Raw genomic sequence first — 17,760 nt, forward strand, 5'->3', positions numbered from 1 at the left:
GGAGGCTGAGGTGAGTGGATTACCTGAACCCGTGGATTCGAGACCCGCCTGGGCAAATTGGCGAGACCTCATCTCTACAATAAAAAAAAAAATCAGCCGGGCATGGTAGTACGTGCCTGTAATTCCGGTTACTCAGAAGGCTGAGGCGGAAGGATCGCTGGAGCCCTGCAGGTCGAGGCTGCTGCTTCACACCTGTAATCCCAGCACTTTGGGAGGCAAATGCAAGAGAATTTCTTGAGCTCAGAGGTTCAAGACCAGCCTGAGCAACATGGCGAGAGCTCATCTCTGCAACAAACAAAAAAATTAGCCAGGTGTGGTGGCACATACCTGTGGTTCCAGTTACTTGGAAGGCTGAGGCAAAAGGATCACCTGAGCCCAGCAGGTTGAGGCTGTGGTGGTCGTGAGCATGCCACTACACTCCAGCCTTGGTGACAGAGTGAGACTCTGGCTCAAATAGTAATAATAAAAAATAAATAAAATTTTAAAAAATGCTTGACACGTATTAGTTCATTTAAACCTCTCAGCAAAGCTGAGATAGGTAGATACCATTATTATTCCCATTCTATAGATAAGGAACTAAAGGCACAGAGAGGTAAAGTAACTTGCCTCACGTAACACAGCTGTGGGATCAGGATTAGAATCCAGGCAGTTTGGCTCTAGAGTCTGTGCTCTTAACCATTATGATATGACTGCTACCTAGCAATATTAATTAATTCATTAATATTGCAAATGTTTTTCCAGAGGGCTTTGTGGGCTCAGAAGTCAGGGCTGGGACTAGGGCAGGGCAAGTGAGGCACAGAGAGTGCAGAACTCCCAGGAGTGCCCACTCTCAGGGTCAGCAGGCCCTGCTCAGAGGCTATGCGAACCCATGTCCAACACAGAGCATCATGCGTTTTCTCAATCAGTCCTCACACCCACACCGCAAGCCAGGTAATGTCTTAATCTCCATTTTACAGGCAGGAAAACTGAGGCCTGGAAAATTAAGCTCTTCTCCTAGAGTCATACAACAGAACTCTGTGTAGGAGCTGGGGCTCAGCGCTCTACCCTGATTTCAGAGTCCAGCCTCCTAATTGTTCACTCTAGAGAATTCTGCACAGGCCAGGCACTGCATGAAGTCCTTGTGAACATCTGTGAGCAGCCTCTTCAGGAGCGTGTGGGACGATCGAGACTCAGTGAGTCTTCATTAGCGCCACCGAAGTAGATACGACTGCTGTCCCCATTTTCAGGACAAGGAAATGGAAGCAAAGAGAGGCGAAGTAGCTCGCCTATGTTTGCGTAGCCAGAGGAGGGTGGAGTGGTATCGTGAGGCTGAGCCTTGCCCCTAAATGCCTCGTGGACGCGGTGTTCAAAGCCACAAGCAATCAGGGTCAATATCTGGAGTTAAGGCAAAAGAAGCTGAAGTTACTTCTCATATTGCTTTCTCTTCTTAATTCTTTTTTTTAAAGATGGAATCTTGCTCTGTTGCCCAAGCTAAAGTGCGGTGGCACAATCATAGCTCACTGCAGCTCTATCTCTTGAGCTCATTTTCAGTTTCCAATAGTTACAGTGCAGGATACCTATTCACCACGTGTGCAGGTCAGAGGTCCAGGCTTGGGAATCTCTGTACCCAGATTCAGTGTCCAACTCTACGGTTCCCTGCTGGGGTACTTTGGGCAGGTTCCTTGACTTCTCTGGTTCTACTTTTTCCCATCCATGAGTGGAGGCTCAAAGTTCCTACTCTACAGGGTTGTTGGAAGGAATTAGAGACGCGGATAACTGGGCCAATGCACAGTCGATAAGAAGTGCCAGGAACTGCGTGCACATGTGCTCAGGAGATCCTCCAGCTGCAGTTCCCACAGGCTGGGCTGCCAGGAAGCAAGCTCCAGGGTGGGGATTAGCAAACAGCAGCTTTGTTAGCCTGCTCCCTTGGTGTCACCCTGTGGAAGCAGCAGGAAGGACGCAGGAGAGGACACAGCTGGGGGTAGACTCAATCCCAGGAGCTCCAGAGCTGGGATGACCCTTCATTTTTATTTTATTTTATTTATGTTTTTTTTTTTTGAGTTGGAGTCTCACTCTGTTGCCCAGGCTGGAGTGCAGTGGCATGCTCACAACCACGGCAGCCTCGACCTGCTGGGTTCAGGTGACCCTTCCGCCTCAGCCTTCCAAGTAGCTGGAACTACAGGCATGTGCCACCAGCCAGCTAATTTTTTGATTTATTGTAGAGACAAAGTTTTGCCAAGTTGCCCACGTTGTTCTTAAACCCCTGGGCTCAAGTAATCCTCTTGCCTCACCCTCCCAAAGTGCTGGAATTACAGACATAAGCCTCTGAGCCTGGCTGGGATGGCCCTTCAAAAAAGGCCCGGCTGATGGGAGGCAGCCAGCCCTCTGTATCACAGCATCCATCCAGCAGTCTAGACACAAGTGTCCCCAGGAGTGGGTGTAAGCCTGGGTGAGGCGGCTCTGCAGTCTAAGTCAGCCAATGCACTCCCTGGGCCAGGGCAGCAAGATCTCCACTGAACGTGATCTGAGTGGCACATGTAGGCTCTCTGCACAGGTCATCTCTTTTATAAAATGCATTTTATTTTATTCATAGAAAGATAGACCAGATGTGGTATCTCACCCCTATAATCCCAATGCTTTGGGAGGCTGAGGTAGGAGGATCACTTGAGGCCAGGAGTTTGGGACCAGCCTGGGCAACAACATAGTGAGACCTTGTTGCTACAAAAAAAAATTTTTAAATAGGCCAGGTGTGGTGGCACACACTTGTAGTCCCAGCTACTCGGGAGGCTGAGGCAGGAGCATCACTTGAGCATAGAAGCTTGAAGCTGCACTGAGCTATGATTGTGCCACTGCACTCTGGCCTGGACAACAGAGCAAGATCCTGTCTCATAAAAACAACAACAAAAACACACATGTACAGTGATACAGACTTCAAAGGGAACGAAAAGGTAGATGAGCAGGAGTCCCATTATTTGTTCCCATTTTAGGCGTCCTGAGACCCAGAGAGGTTAAGTGATTCTAGGTAACACAGCTCATTGACAGCAATGCTAGGATTTGAACTCTTCTAACTTTCCATTCTACTTCTTCCTACTGGGGGTGTATTAGGAAAGGCTTCCTGAAGGAAGCGACATGTTCTCCAGGTCGTGAAGAGGCATGCAATGGAAACATACCATCTGGGCTGGAATCACAGAGCTTCTGCTTCTTAGGTGTGTGACCTTTCTCAAGTTACCACTGAGCCTCCGTTTTCTCATCAGTTAAAGGAGAATAACAATGACACCCACCTGGTAGAGTTGTCACAGTTATTGAATGAGGCCATCTATGTAGAGAAATCAGAACAAAGTCCAGCACAATTGGTCATTGTGGCTGGAGAATGAAGAAAAGAAAAATCAAAATCAAAGGTGAGGTAGGAATCTGTGGCCTGAGCAACTCAGCGAATGGGTGCCATTTACCATGGGGACCTGAACCCAGCCTGGCCCTGAGGCAGGGAATGGATGGGATGCCTCGCATCCCAGAGGTACCCGGCTTTCAGTGGGGGCTGGGTGGCAGAGCTGCTGAGCATGCTGGGAGGCCAGCCTGGCTCTTAGCCCAGCCCTGGGCAGCCGGGCGAGAGTTTTTGTTCAACAGGGCTTTGTGTAGAGCTGCCCCTGCTGGTGCTATCCCCTCCCCAGCCTGGCCCAGGAGTGACCAGAATGCTCATGGCACATCGGGCTCCTGGCCCCTGCCCCGAGCCTTTGCCAGACTTGGAGTTTCCCAGATGGGATCTGGGGTGAGCCTGGGTGGGGGCAGCCTCCCCTTGCTGGTTCCAAAAGGCTGGAAGTACAGGGTTGTATTTACTCAGAGCTTGTGCAAATCACTTAAACCCATTTAGGGTCCTCACTGCAGTTTCTCCTGCTGCAAGACCATGTGGGTTATGACTTTCACAGATGCAAACTCAAGTCCAAGCCTTCCCTGGCCAACACACAAGGCTGCACACGCAGGGCCCCACCCACCTCCCCAGCATTGGCGCTTACCCCTCTGTGATCCTGACTCCCCTCTGGTTCCCTTGGTTCCTTCCTCAGCCACATCAAGCTCACGTGCACCCCAGGACCTTTGCATCCACCTTTCCCCTGTCGAACAGTCTTCCTGAGTCCTCACTCTTCAGGTCTCAGCTCCTCAGAGACACCCTTCCAGGCCCCCACACCTTGAGCAGCCCTCACCCCCTCCATCTGCCTCTCCCACACCTGCCTATCTCCTTTCGACCACATCTACCCCAAACAATCCCACGCGTGTTCATTTGTCGGTTGTCTCTCCTACTAGAATGGAAACTCCGTGAGGACAGGGACCGTCTCTGTCTTACCGTCCACTGTTCAGGCATCTAGAAGAGTCCCGGTGCAACATGGTGCTCGTCACATTTGTTGACGTGGACTGTGAGATGGTCTCTTGTGAGGACTGATGGCAAAATGTCTTCCTGGAAGTGAAGGGATGCATTCCAGGTGCTCAGCCAGGAGCCTCACTCACCTTCACTACTGCTACTGCTATTATTATTTTACTATCTCATGTGTGAAAGATTCATCTTATTCTGTTGCCTCAACAAACGTGTCTGCAAGTACACTGAGTTATAGAAGCTTGATTTAAGACAGAGTGGGGCAACTCTGCAGGCAAAGAGAGACGTGTGTTCTCCTAGAAATGTCATCTTCATTATTATTAGTATCACTGTATTGGATAGACAGCCTAATGATATGGTTCAGATTCAGATTCTGAGCTCAGAATCACTAAGGCATGTCACTTCTCTTATTTGGACAAACCACTTAACCTCTTTGTGCCTCAGTCTCTCCAACCATAAGATGGGGATAATTGTACAGGTGGCTCCTGACTTAATGATGGTGCGACTTATGATTCTTTGACTTTACAATGGAATAAAAGCGAGATGCATTCAGTAGACATGATACTCGGAATTTTGATTTATTTTTCTTTTTTTAAATAGAGATGAGGTCTCACTATGTTGCCCATAATGGCCTCAAATTCCTTGGCTCAAGAATCCTCCCACCTTGGCCTCCTAAAGTGCTGGGATTACAGGCATGAACCACCGCGCCTGGCCAGAATTTTCATCTTTTCCTGGGCTGGTGATATGCAGTATGATAGTCTCTTGGGAGGCCAGGCAGCCCCCAGTCATGAGGGTGAACAACCGTTATGACTGTTCTGTTTTTTGCTTTCAGTACAGTAGTCCAGACATGACATGAGATAGTCAACAGCTTATCATAAAGCTGGCTTTGTGTGAGATGATTCTGCCCAGCTGTAGGCTGATGTAAGTGCTCTGGGCATGTTTCAGGCTACGCTAGGTCTTGAACAAGAGGCTAGGTATATTAAATGCATTTTCGGCCAGGCGCAGTGGCATGTGCCTGTCATTCCAGCACTTTAGGAGGCCAAGGTGGGAGGATTGCTTGAGCCCAGAAGTTTGAGACCAGCCTGGGAAACACAGCAAGATCTCCCCTCTACCAAAAATACAAAATAGTGAGGTATGACGGTGCGTGCCTGTAGTCCCAGTTACTCAGGAGACTGAGATGGAAGGATCACCTGAGCCCAGAGGTGGAGGTTGCAGTGAGCCGTGATCGTGCCACTGCACTCAGCCTGGGCAACAGAGTGAGACCCCAACTAAAAAAAAAAATGCAGTTTTGACTTTGATATTCTCAATTAACAACGGGTCTATTGGGCCATGACCACATTGTAAGCCAAGGTGCATTTGTATTACCTGATTCGAGAGGCTGTTATGAAGATTAAATAAATTCATATTAGCAAAGTACTTAGCAGGATGTCCAGCACACAGTAAGCACCATATGGTGTGTGTTAAACTCAATAAATAATGATAAATCAGATCCAGTGCTTATATGTTCAGGGTGTGTTTTTATGTGTATTCACATCATCCTTACTGCAATCTCTTAAAAGAAATCAAGGAACAGAGATATTCATTAATTTGCCCAAGCTCACACAGCGCGATATGGTACAGCGGTTTGAATGTTCACGTGTGTGCATAAAACCTTTTCTCTTTGCCTTCCTTTAACCAAATTCATTGGACTCTCTACCTAAGAATTATCATCCAAAATTACATCCACACAGCTGAGTCTACTGCATTTTATGAGCCTTTTAAGAGATTTTCAAGGGTGTTTTTGGCCACAGAAGAGTCTGGCTCTAACTTTGGACATTGAACCTTTACCATACTACCCTCCTCATAAGATACGACCCTACTATACATGAAAAACATCAAGAAGAGAAGACATGGTTAAGTAGGAAAGGAGGAGGTGGAAGGGAACATCACCCTGTCAGCTCAGTCTCTCTCCTCCCATCCTGCAAGCTGGCCTTGGGTACCTCTGGTCACCTTTGGGATCCCTAAGGATCACAGTTTGACAACCACCTCATTGGATGCCTCCAGTGCTTCTGGCATCTTGTGACTTGATGCTGCTAATCATAGCTGGCATGCGCTGGGCACTTCCCACATGCCCAGGCACTTTTCTAGACTCTCTATAGATTAGCTCCCTTTCTCCCAACAATAACCCTCTGGGGCAGGCACTATTATTGTCCTTTGTTTACAGAAAAGGAAACTGAGGCTGAGAGAGGTCAGGTGACTTGTCTGGGATCACGCAGCTAGAAAGGACCCAGCTGAGAAGCAAGCTCAGCCTGACTCCAGAACCCTGTCTCCTCACCTTCCAGCCACACTCTCTCTGGCTTTGGCTTTTGCTGGTCCCTGGAGTCCCTGGGAACACTGTGGGGCTGTGTGTTTCCAAGGAAACGGTGCTTCCAATTCCTAGGAAAATGGGAGAGGGCAGGTGATGTTCCCCTAGTGTCCCCAAGAGCCCCAGGCAGCGGAGGTTTCCTCTCTCATGAAATGGCCAGACTTCCCTCCAGAGCAGGAGCTGGGGAGGCCCGCATGTCTGATGAGACCTGGCGGGGAGCCTGTCACCCGGAGGCTGGGCTGCAGGGAGGCTCTTGGCGTCTCACTCACCCAAGTCATTAATATTCCCCCTCTCCACCACCTCTCTGCAGTCGGTCGGGTAGGTCTCTTTGCCAGAGCTGTGGCCTATGGGAAAAACCAGTGGTCCCATTTTTTCCCTGCGGCACTCTCTGGGCCAGGAGAGGGGCTATGTTCTCGACTCTGTCCCACCCCATCCTTGACAGGCCATCAGACAAGCAGTGCAGGTGGGAGAGAAACACCTTCATTCTATAAGAATTCTTTTGGGGAAAATTACTTTTTACTTTTAAGTCTAATGATAGGGGCAAATGTGTTATTTTATCTGTGTAAAAATCTGTATGCTTTATTCTAGTATCAATTATGAAATTTTAAGTCTGAATAAGGGAGTTTCTATTAAACATAAAAGAAAATGTATAATTTCTTTGGTAAATAGCATGTGTTGGTTGGTGCCAGGGGGCGCTGGATTGATAAACGGGCTATAGTCGAAGGCTATAGCTTGAGTCCAAGTGTTAGGAAACGAATCCAACTCTGCCCTTGATCAGCTCCTAAACCTACAGCTTTGTTAATCTTTGTTCAGTAAACACCCTGTAGGGTGGTCCATGGCAGTGCTATCTTGATCTTGCTGCTTGGTACCACCAGAGGGTAGCATGGAGCACAATTTGACATCCTCAGCTTTGCCGCTTTGTGATTGGATCTGTTCTTTAAAGATAAAATTTTTTTGTTTTGAGTCGGGCTCTCACTCTGTCACTAGGCTGCAATACTGCTATGCAAAGTGGTATGATCACTGTTCACTGCAGTCTCGACCTAGTGGGCTCAGGCGATCCTCCCTCCTTAGCCTCCCAAGTAGCTGGGACTACAGGCATGCACCACCATACCAGCTAATTTTTAAATTTTTTTTTTTGTAGAGATGAGGTTTCGCTATGTTGCCAAGGCTGGTCTGGAACCCCTGGGCTCAAGCAATCCTCCTGCCTTGGCCTCTCAAAATGCTGGAATTACATGTGTGAGCCACTGCACCCAGCCTTAAGGGTACATTTGATGGTGAGAGGACAGAGCTGGGCGGGGGACCAGTATACATATTGTTGTTAACTTAAAACAAGCACAATTTATAAATGTGGAAAAAGGAGAAGACTTTATTCCTCATAAGGAGTTACAGCCTGCAAGGTGACCATCTCACAGGCTGGGAAGTATGTCTGCAGTCAAGACCAGAGACAGGCTCTGCAGAAGAGGAGGGGTCGGGGTAGGAGCTTTATACTGAACAGGTTGGCTAAACATATATATAGTCATGGTTCCCGGAGGAGCCATGACTATTCATGAAAATGGACCCGACACATGCACATTAGACAACCATGCATGTAACGTGCTCACCTTGGGATGGAGACTTAACATTTAAACATATTACAAGTAGGCTTTATGTATCAAAAGGTTTTTTCAGGACACAAAGACACTCAAGTGTGCAGTCTCTGCAAACTGGCCAGAACCAGTCCATGTCGGTGGTCTTCGTATCTGGAGAAAGTTACTGACATCAGTCTCTTATTTTAATCAAAGTAGTAGTTATGGCTGGTAGGACAGGGGTCAGTTAGTCAGTGTCTGTGAGCTGTTTGAGCTGTCACTGTTTTAATATTGCTTATCTCAAGACCGATGCCAATTTAGCTGCCAGAGAAAAAGAAAACCTTGTGGCAGTTAGAACATACATTTATTCTTCTAGTGGTGTGTTACTTAATCCTTGACTGGCACAACCTTAGATCCTGTTTGAAATTTGGTGTCTTATTGCCACAAACAATCTGTTCTGTCAGTTGGCCTTACGATCTCTATTTTAGCAAGAACCTGGGCAGTTGTTGGGCTAAACTGTAAAAAGGAAGGAGTGTAACAAAGTGTGTCTGGCCTCCTGTTCCATCTTGGCTGGGTACTAAGTTTTATGTTTTTTTTCTGGGGTTCTCTTGGCACGGTGGGGGGATCCTTTCAGTCAGGGGGACACTTAGGATTTTATTTTTAGTTTATATTACATACTGGTAAATAGAATAACTTCTGGAGAAGTCAGCAGAGAGAACGCCCCAGTAATCCTGCAGCATGGGAGGGAGGGTGGCATCTGGGGAACTTCTTCCCCCCTTCTCTGTTCTGGAGGATTGTGGTCAGTGCTGGACATTGCTCTTAGTTAAGACTAGAGATGACAGACATGTGTCCAGAGGACAGTGCTGGCTGCTGGGCGTGTTGCAGAATCACACGAGCTTCTGGAGGTGAATGTGTGTCTCAGCCACTACTTCGGGGGACCTTGAGCAAGTCACAAATCCTTCCCGGGCTCCAGTCTTCCTTGGCAAACCAGGGACAGATAACAAATTTACCTTACAGGACAGCTGGCAGGAGTGAACAAGGTAATGCCTACAGGTATCTGGCCCTCATAAAACCTCAGTAATCATAATTCTGTGACAATGATATGGATAAGATGTTAGTGTCCATATTATCATTATAAAAATCATCCTTATTCTTGATAAGAAAAATATTTATTATTGATAATTCCATGACTGTTGCATTTGATATATAACTGATACATGTTTTATATTATACATGATACACTGTAAATCTTGCATATATAATATATTTGATACATATTAATGTTAGTAAATAATTATAACAATAATGAATACTGGGGGGTGCCGAAAAAAATGTATACACATTTTAAGAGATGCTCACCATAATTAGAAGTGTCTGGATAGCTGATGGTAGCCACTTTGAGCACCTCATGTAATTGCAGGAGTCAAACATGACTTGTATTCATCTTTTGTTATTAGTATATATATTGGATATCAGAATTTTAATAGTTTTTTCCTTTCTTAAAATGGATATACATTTCTTGGCACCCTCTGTAATCTACAGAAGTAAATATTTTGTTAATTAATAACTATCATTGAAGGAATGAGAAAATGTTCCAAGGAGAGTCCAATTTGATTCCTGCCCCTACTCAAATTGGGGCTTGGAGTACTAGAACCAGCTGGATTATTGGGGACCAGGGGCTTGGGCCCCAGCCTGCAGCATATGGAGTGGAGAGAAAGTCGAGACTCAGAGAGGATGCTGGCTCCAGCGTGTACCCTTGGCTCGGATGTGTGACCCTGGGCACATGGCTTGCCCTCTCTGCCCCTCAGCCCCCTCGCCCCCCTGGGAATGGGTGTGATTGTCACTGCTGAGCTCCATCCCAGCCCTCTCTTGGGGTGGGAGCAGGGGGTGAGCCAGGGTGTGAAGGGATGTGCTCCCCCCTGCAGGAGTCGGGGCTGTCTGCGTGGATCGGCGGGCAGCTGCACCCCCTGGAGAGCGTGCCCCCTGAACTAGCCGTGCTACTCATCACCATCGTCATTGCCTTCTTCACCGAGTTTGCCAGCAACACGGCCACCATCATCATCTTCCTGCCGGTCCTGGCGGAGCTGGTGAGGGTCCCTCTGGGGAAGGGGGATACGCCCCTCCCCCAGCACAGGGCCAGAAATCCACCCCCTGACAGAGGGAGCTTTGTTGGGGGATGAAAGTGCCATTGCTTGCTTCCAAAATGCACAAATATGTCAGAGCCACAGAACAATTGGTTAAAATCCTGGGGTTTTTTTTCTCTTCATGAAATGCATGCACAGAGTAAATATTTTCAAAATGCCCCAATTCCCTCTTTTGGAGAAATTAACCCATAGTGACACGGAGAGTTTTCTAAAACATGTAAATAACTAAATTTGGATTGAGAAATAGAAAATCTGAGCAGACAAATAACCCTAGGAGAAATCCTAATGGTGGGCAAAGCTGGCACCTCCCTCTAGGGCAGGGTTGGCAGCCCTGTTGGCATCTGTGCTGGCTAGTTCTCTGGTATGGGGACTGTCCCGTGCACTGCAGGGTGGTTAGCCGGATCCCTGGCCTCTTCTCAGGTGAGGCCAGTAGCACCTCCCTAAACTGTGACAATCTAAAATGTCTGCAGGCCTTGCCACATGTCCCCTGGAGGCAAATCATTCCCCCCACCCAGTTGAGAGCCACTGGCCTAAGATGGTTTCCTAGGTAACAGGCAGCTTCCAGTTCTCCTCTCCCCAGCTGATCATGAGCACAGAGAAATAGACATAGCCACTCAGTCCACACACAAGATTAGCAAAACCCTAACACCAAGGCCAGGTAAGGAGGCCCAAGGAAGAGGAAACCACAGTCAGTCGCACCTATCAACAGAGATACAAATAGCAAAGTGAACCCAGAATTATATGAAAAGAGCAACCTACCATGATAAGGGAGTATAAAAACCTGGAACTTTAAAAAGGAAACTGTCATCATTTTATATTTAAATACATTAAAGGAGACCAGACCATATGATTATCTTAATATAATCGCAAACGAATAAGAATAAATCAGTGTCGCAAGTGAATGCTTTGCACGCAAATGGTGATGCCCCAGCACAACTATACACACCCCTTGTTTGGGGTTGTTGTTTGCTTATTCTATGTATCAATTTATAATGGAGATCACACTGTATAAGCACACAGATATCCACAGCGTTATTTTTCAATGACTGGAGAATATTCCATTATAAATGGACATTTGTCAATATGTTTAAGGAGTCTCTTTTTAATGAGCATATAGGTGTTTCCTGGCTTGCTATTTCCGATAGTGCTGCCTCGCCTGGGGCTTGTCTGTGTATCTTTGGTTGCACCTAGAGAAATTCCTATAACCGAGATTCCTGGATCAAAGAGCATATGAATTCGAAGTTTCGTTAGCTATGAGAAGACTGTCCTCCAAAGTGACTTGCCACTTTACAGCAGTGTGGAGCGAGAGATGCCAGACCCTCGTTGAGTGTCACGAGGTCTAACCAAACCCTTTCTCAGGATCTGAAGGGCCTGGCAATTGAAAGAAATGGGGGTACTGTGGGTGCTATGGGGGAAGGGAGGGAGCACAGAACTCAATCAGGTCTGTGAGGGGCCGGGGCAGCTTTTGCTAGAAAAGACATTTGCAGGCTGGGCTCGGTGGCTCAGCCTGTAATCCCAGCAGTTTGGGAGGCTGAGGCGAGTGGACTGCCTGAGCCCATGGGTTCCAGACCAGCCTGGGCAACTTGGCGAGACCTCGTCTCTACAATAAATAAAAAAATTAGCTGGGAGTGGTAGCGTGTGCCTGTAGTTCCAGCTACTTGGAAGGCTGAGGTGGAAGGATTGCTGGAGCCCAGCAGGTCAATGCAGGGGTGGCCATGAGCATGCCGCTGCACTCCAGCCTGGGCAACAACGTGAGACTCCAACTCAAAAAAAGAAAAAAGAAAAGACATTTGCAGAGGACGAATTCTCGTGCATTTTGCTTATCATAGAAATCAAAACATCTTGCACACAAGGGGGTAATTTCAGAACTTTTTGAGAAAATGCATAGGGCTTAGGTTGCAAAAATCTCCCAGAGAGGCCAAAACATCCCATCTCGAATAAAATGCCAGAGAAGTGACCAGAGTGAGTGGAAAGTGGGAGGTGACAAGCTGGTGGCCGGCGGGCTGAGGCCAGCCCATAGACAAGCTCGAGCCGCACAGTTTTAGGAATCTGGGAAATCTCACCAACAGGTGCTATTCTGGTATCTCTGAAATCCAGTGAGACCCCCCCCAACTAAAGGTGCCAGTGGCCAACTGTCGGGATTGTTTGGCCGAGGCAGGAGCAAGCAAGGGAGTTGTTTTAGAGACCAGGTTCTCAGCCTGGTCCCTGGGTCAGAAGCATCGACACCACCCAGGGAGCTGATTAGAAATGTAGGTGCCTGAGTCCCATCCCTGACCTGCCGAGTCAGCAACCTGGGGTTGTGGGGAGGTGGTGGGTGGCCATCTGGGGTTTAACAAGCCCTCCAGGTAGTTCTGACGCACTCTCACCTGGGAGAAGGAATATTCTAGATGGATGGCCCCAGTCTGTCCCCGATGAAACTGCAGCATGGCCCCGAAATGTCACTAACTCGGGAATGTTCTCCCCATCCCTCTCTTGACCCGCTTCTCTTCTTGCCTGCTTGTGTCCACCTCTGCTTGTGCGTTTGCCTTTCTGACTGCGTTTCTCTGTTTACCTCATCTGTCTGTTCTCTGTCACTCTGCCCATCTGTCTCCGCATCTTTATGTTTCTCTCTTTCCAACTGTCTCTATCTCTTGTGCTTTCTCTGCATTCGTCTCTGTCCTGGTCTCTTCCACCCCCCAACCACACTGCCCCTGGGCCCAGGCCATCCGCCTGAGAGTGCACCCCCTCTATCTGATGATTCCTGGCACAGTGGGCTGCTCCTATGCCTTCATGCTCCCAGTCTCAACGCCCCCCAACTCGATTGCCTTCGCCTCTGGACACTTGCTGGTCAAAGACATGGTGAGTCCGGGCACATCCTAGCAGAGGTCGGGGGAGGGGGAGGTGTGGCACCCGGTGGAGGGCAAGGTCACCAGGCGGAACTCCTGAGGCCCCATGCCCAGCCTCTGAATAGGTCTTTCTGTGTGGGGCCCAGGGTCTACATTTCAGCAGATGCTGGGATGGCTCTCGTGCTTAGACAGTTTCGGAGGGCATGCCTTTATGGCTACTTTTCAAAGTTTGCTTCAGGGACATGTCCCTCTCTCTGGGCACTGCTCTCTCTTCCTGCTACTTGGCCAAGTGCTTTGTGCCTGGAATCTTTGGGACTCAGGAGTGGGCCTCCATGCCCAGTCAGCCCGGTGGGCAGAAGCTGAGGTTGTGGCATTGACGGGAACCCATCAGCTTTCACTGGTGATGTGTTCCCTCTCCTGGAAGCTCCTTGCTGAACCACCTCCTCCCGCCCTGCCCCTGCCTCCTGCAGCCTCTGCCCTCTCCATGGGCTGTCTGGGGCATTTGTACCGTGGGCACTCAGGAACGTAAACCAGCCTTCTGGAGCTGGCCACCAAGAAGAGCGATCAGTTTAACTGATTCACGATGCAGGCACGAGATCCCAGCTAGATAAATGGAGAGAGAGAGGGAAAGAGTGAGAGAGAGAGGCGGAAAGAGACACACAGAGCAAACAGAGGAGAGACCAGACAAAGGGAGATGGAGAGAGACAGTTGCTCATTCATTTGTTCATTGCACGTGTTTGCTGAGTGCATTCTATGCTCCAGCCACTAGAGGCGCAGCAGAGTTAGAAAGACCCAAAATCTGCTTCCAAGGAGGGTGTTTTCTGTCGATGGAGACAGTGAAAAAGTTCAACAGATTTTTAACAAATGATGTCGCAGTGGCTCACACTTATAACCCTGGCACTTTGGCAGACCAAGGCAAGAGAATTGCTTGAGCCCAGGAGTAAGAGACCAGCCCGGACAACATAGTGAGACCTCATGTCTACAAAAGGCAAAAACTAGCAGGGTGTGGTGGTGCATACCTGTAGTCCCAGCTACTCAGGAGGCTGAGGCCGAAGGTTCTCTTGAGCCCAGGGAGTTGAGGCTGTGCTGAGCCGTGGTCATGCCACTGCACTTCAGTCTGGACAACAGAGCGAGGCCTCAACTTCTCTGGGACGCTTTTCCTTTTCTGGAAAATGGGGAGTAACTATAGTCACCTTTGTAAGGTTGCTTTCTGGGTTAGATAAGGTAGCTCTATGACTGCGGCACAGCATAGTGCCTGGACCCTAGAAATCCTTCAATGGAGGGGACATTTACAGCTCTTGAGGAACAGCCTGGGGCAGGGTAAAGACAGATGGGTCATGGGCATTGACCAACCTGGGTTTGGGTCCTGGCTCCATCACCTCCCGGCTCTGGGATCTCGGGCAAATGACTTCCTGCTCTGAACCTGGTTTTTCCCATCTGCATGACGGGTCCAGTGCTGACCCCTCCCTCAGTCTGGGCTCTATTTCAGGTGCGGACAGGCCTCCTGATGAACCTGATGGGCGTCCTACTGCTCAGTTTGGCCATGAATACCTGGGCACAGACCATCTTCCAGCTGGGCACCTTCCCGGACTGGGCTGATGTTCACTCAGCCAATGTCACGGCACTGCCACCCACCTTGGTCAACGACACATTTCAAAACCCCTGAGTCCCTCCGGGGGATTCCCTTTTGGCTGGGCCCTCTCAGAGGGCTGTCACCATCACCTGCTGCTAGGACCCTACAGGACAATCAAACAATTCTCCATAATCCTATATGCAGCGAGCAAGGGTGACCTCCAGTGGTCCACTTGGGTCCTTAGGCTCATTATCTAGTACACTTTCTCTCTCTTTCATGTAGTTCAGGCCCAGATATCTCCCAGATCTGCTGCCTGAGAAACCAGCCCCTTTATCTGTGAGCTGTGATATGGTTAGGATGCAATAAAGCTCAATTTCAACAACAATGAGCTAATCTAGAATGGCATATCGGGATGGGAGGCCATCGACCCCATGGACACAGCTGACATCAGACCCCAGTGACTATTTTAGGTGACACTCTGGAGAAACCATCTTGTCTTTAAGGATCACGTGCCTGGGCTGCAGTGTTCCAGTCCAGGTGTTCCAGCCTTTCACAACTGGTGTATGCTTTGCTCGGTTGGTACCCATTCTGCACCAGCTGTTTGAATATGACCCCGACTGAGACCCAGTAGCCAGAGATTATTTTCAACCCCTGGAGATGGAGCAGAGGGAGAGACGACTTCCTAAGGACATGGGACCGTGCAGAACCACCTTGCTGTCTCCCTGGGCTCCTAAGCATGCCGGGGGAGTTCTAGAAGTCCCAGCTGACATCTCCACCCAAGAGTTTAGGATTCTCTTGTTTAATTTGACTCCATCTGGCCATAATTCTGGGGTCAGACTAGGCCTGGGCTCTGGCCTCCTACAGATGACTTATGGCCCCTCCAGCCAGGATCTCGGGGGCCTCTGTGGCCACAGGGTAATCCAGACAGCTGACTTTTACCTCCCCACCCCCACCTTAAGTGGTAAGCTTGTTTAATTAGCACAGGCCACGTTTTTCAGGGGTGAGAGAAAAGTCAAAAGATAAATCAGGGCCTTGTAAAACGTCAGGGTGAAACGTTCCAGGCAGGCAATATGTCATCCCCTTCTACAGATGGGGACGACTGAGGCATTCTCCTGAGCCAGGGACTGGAAGGGGTGTCCCAGGGGATTCAGTCCTTCCTTGTTTCAAGCAGAAGCATTTGGCATCCCAGCGAGTGGTGCAGGCTCTCAGGAAGCGTCTGCTGGATGGAATAGACCAGGGTTAGTTCGGCATCTGAAAAAGCACCAGCCCGGAGGCCCAGGACCTCACCCTGAACACTCCGAGGGCCGAGATGCCCCAGGAGGCACAGCCAAATCAGGAAGGCGGCACCCAGGGACTGAACTCGCCCTTGACACACACAAGCGAGTCATGGGTGTTTCCCAGAAAGCAGGGGAAAGGCTCCTGAGCAGAGGTTGCGTTCTGCCTCCTTTCGAGCAAACACGTCAGTATTTAATCAGTCATGACCCCATCGGCGTGGTCGGGAGATGCCCTCGTGGGGGACAGAGGAGGGGAGCGATCCATTCACAGAGCCACACGTGGGGTTTGTAACCAGATGAATCATGATTTCAAACACTTCTGATAGAAAATGTTGCAAAATAAAGAATGTTAATCAACAGTGGACCTGGAGAGTATTTGCCTTTCTGGACATAAGAGAGCTTCAAAGTCCCAAATTCCTGGGCGGGGGGTTCCACAGAACGTGCCTCCTGATTTAAGTCCTGCTGCTTCACCCCTCCCCACCCCTTGCCACCCACACACTAAAGTGTTCCTCCCTTGGGGCCTTTGCACATGCTGTTTTCTCTGCTTGGAACACTCAGCTCCCAAAGAAATGCCTGGCTCCCTCTCACTTTGTTTGAATCCCTGCTCAGATGACACCTCCCCAAAGAGGCATCCCTGATTGTCTAATATATCACCTTCATGACTCTCCAGCTCCTTACTCTGTTTTATTTTCTTCTTAGCACCCAGGACATTGTATTACTTATTTTCTTGTTCATTGTCTGTGTTGGTCCATTTTGTGGGGCTGAGAAATTTATAAAGAAAAGCGGTTTATTTGGCTCACGGTTTTGCAGGTTGTACCGGAAGCATGGTGCTGACATCTGCATCTGGTGAGGCCTCAGGAGGCTTTTACTCATAGCAGAAGGCGAAGGGATAGCAGGTGTGTCACATGGTGAGAGGGGGAACAAGAGAAAGAGAAAGACAAGGAGCGGAGGAGGGAGAAACAGAGGGGGACTGAGAGAAAAGAGAGAGAGATAGAGGGAGGAACAGAGGGAGAAGGGGAAAGAGAGAAGGGGGGAGGGAGAGAAAAGGCCAGAAAGACAGAGGGGGAAGAGGCAGGGCAAGTGGAAAGGGGAGGAGGAGGGAGAGGAAGGGGGAGGGACAGAGGGAGAAGGGGCAAGAGAGAAGGGAGGAGGGAGAGAAAGGGACAGAGTGGGGGGGAGAGAGAAAGGGAGGGAGAAAGGGACAAGGGAGAGGGAGAGGGAGGGGAGGAAGAAGGAGGAAGTGCCCAGACTCTTCACCAACCAGCTCTCCTGTGAAGCAGAAGAGGGAGAACTCACTCTTGACCAGGGATGGCACCAGGTCACTCAGGAGGGATCTGCCCCTTGACCCAAACACCTCCTAGAGGCCCCACCTCCACGACTGGGGTCACATTTCAGCCTGCAATTTGGAGGGGACAAACATCCTAGCCTTGTCATTATATTTCTCTCCCTCTATAATGTAAACTTATAAAAATACAAACGTATCTTGCCTGCTGCTGCAACTCCAGTGCCTAGAATGGTTTCTGGCACATAGCAAATGTTCAGTAAATATCTGATACGTGAATTGGCACCAGAATTTATGAGACCGCACTCTCACCCTCTGATCGGGGCTGTTTGGTTCATTTCTTTTTTCACTCATCCTCCCATTTATTCATTCAATGAACATTTATTGAGAACGTGTTATGTACTGGTTCGC

General features: G+C 49.0%; 1 protein-coding gene across 3 annotated transcripts in view; it reads left to right on the top strand.

Annotated features, from left to right (window-relative positions):
• Nucleotides 1-15,196, top strand: part of SLC13A3 (solute carrier family 13 member 3) — a 50,463-nt gene extending 35,267 nt beyond the window's left edge. For all 3 annotated transcript variants that reach the window (XM_008071691.2, XM_021719403.1, XM_021719404.1), the window contains 3 exons: nucleotides 10,177-10,338; nucleotides 13,096-13,233; nucleotides 14,710-15,196. In XM_008071691.2, the coding sequence (XP_008069882.1) occupies nucleotides 10,177-10,338; nucleotides 13,096-13,233; nucleotides 14,710-14,886 (477 nt within the window). In that variant the 3' untranslated portion in view covers nucleotides 14,887-15,196. The remainder of the gene's footprint in view (nucleotides 1-10,176; nucleotides 10,339-13,095; nucleotides 13,234-14,709) is intronic.
• The last annotated feature ends 2,564 nt before the right edge of the window (nucleotides 15,197-17,760 follow it).

The sequence above is a fragment of the Carlito syrichta genome, unplaced genomic scaffold (genome assembly GCF_000164805.1).
Source record: "Carlito syrichta isolate Samal-C Ts95f unplaced genomic scaffold, Tarsius_syrichta-2.0.1 Scaffold314626, whole genome shotgun sequence".
Taxonomy (NCBI): Eukaryota; Metazoa; Chordata; class Mammalia; order Primates; family Tarsiidae; genus Carlito; species Carlito syrichta.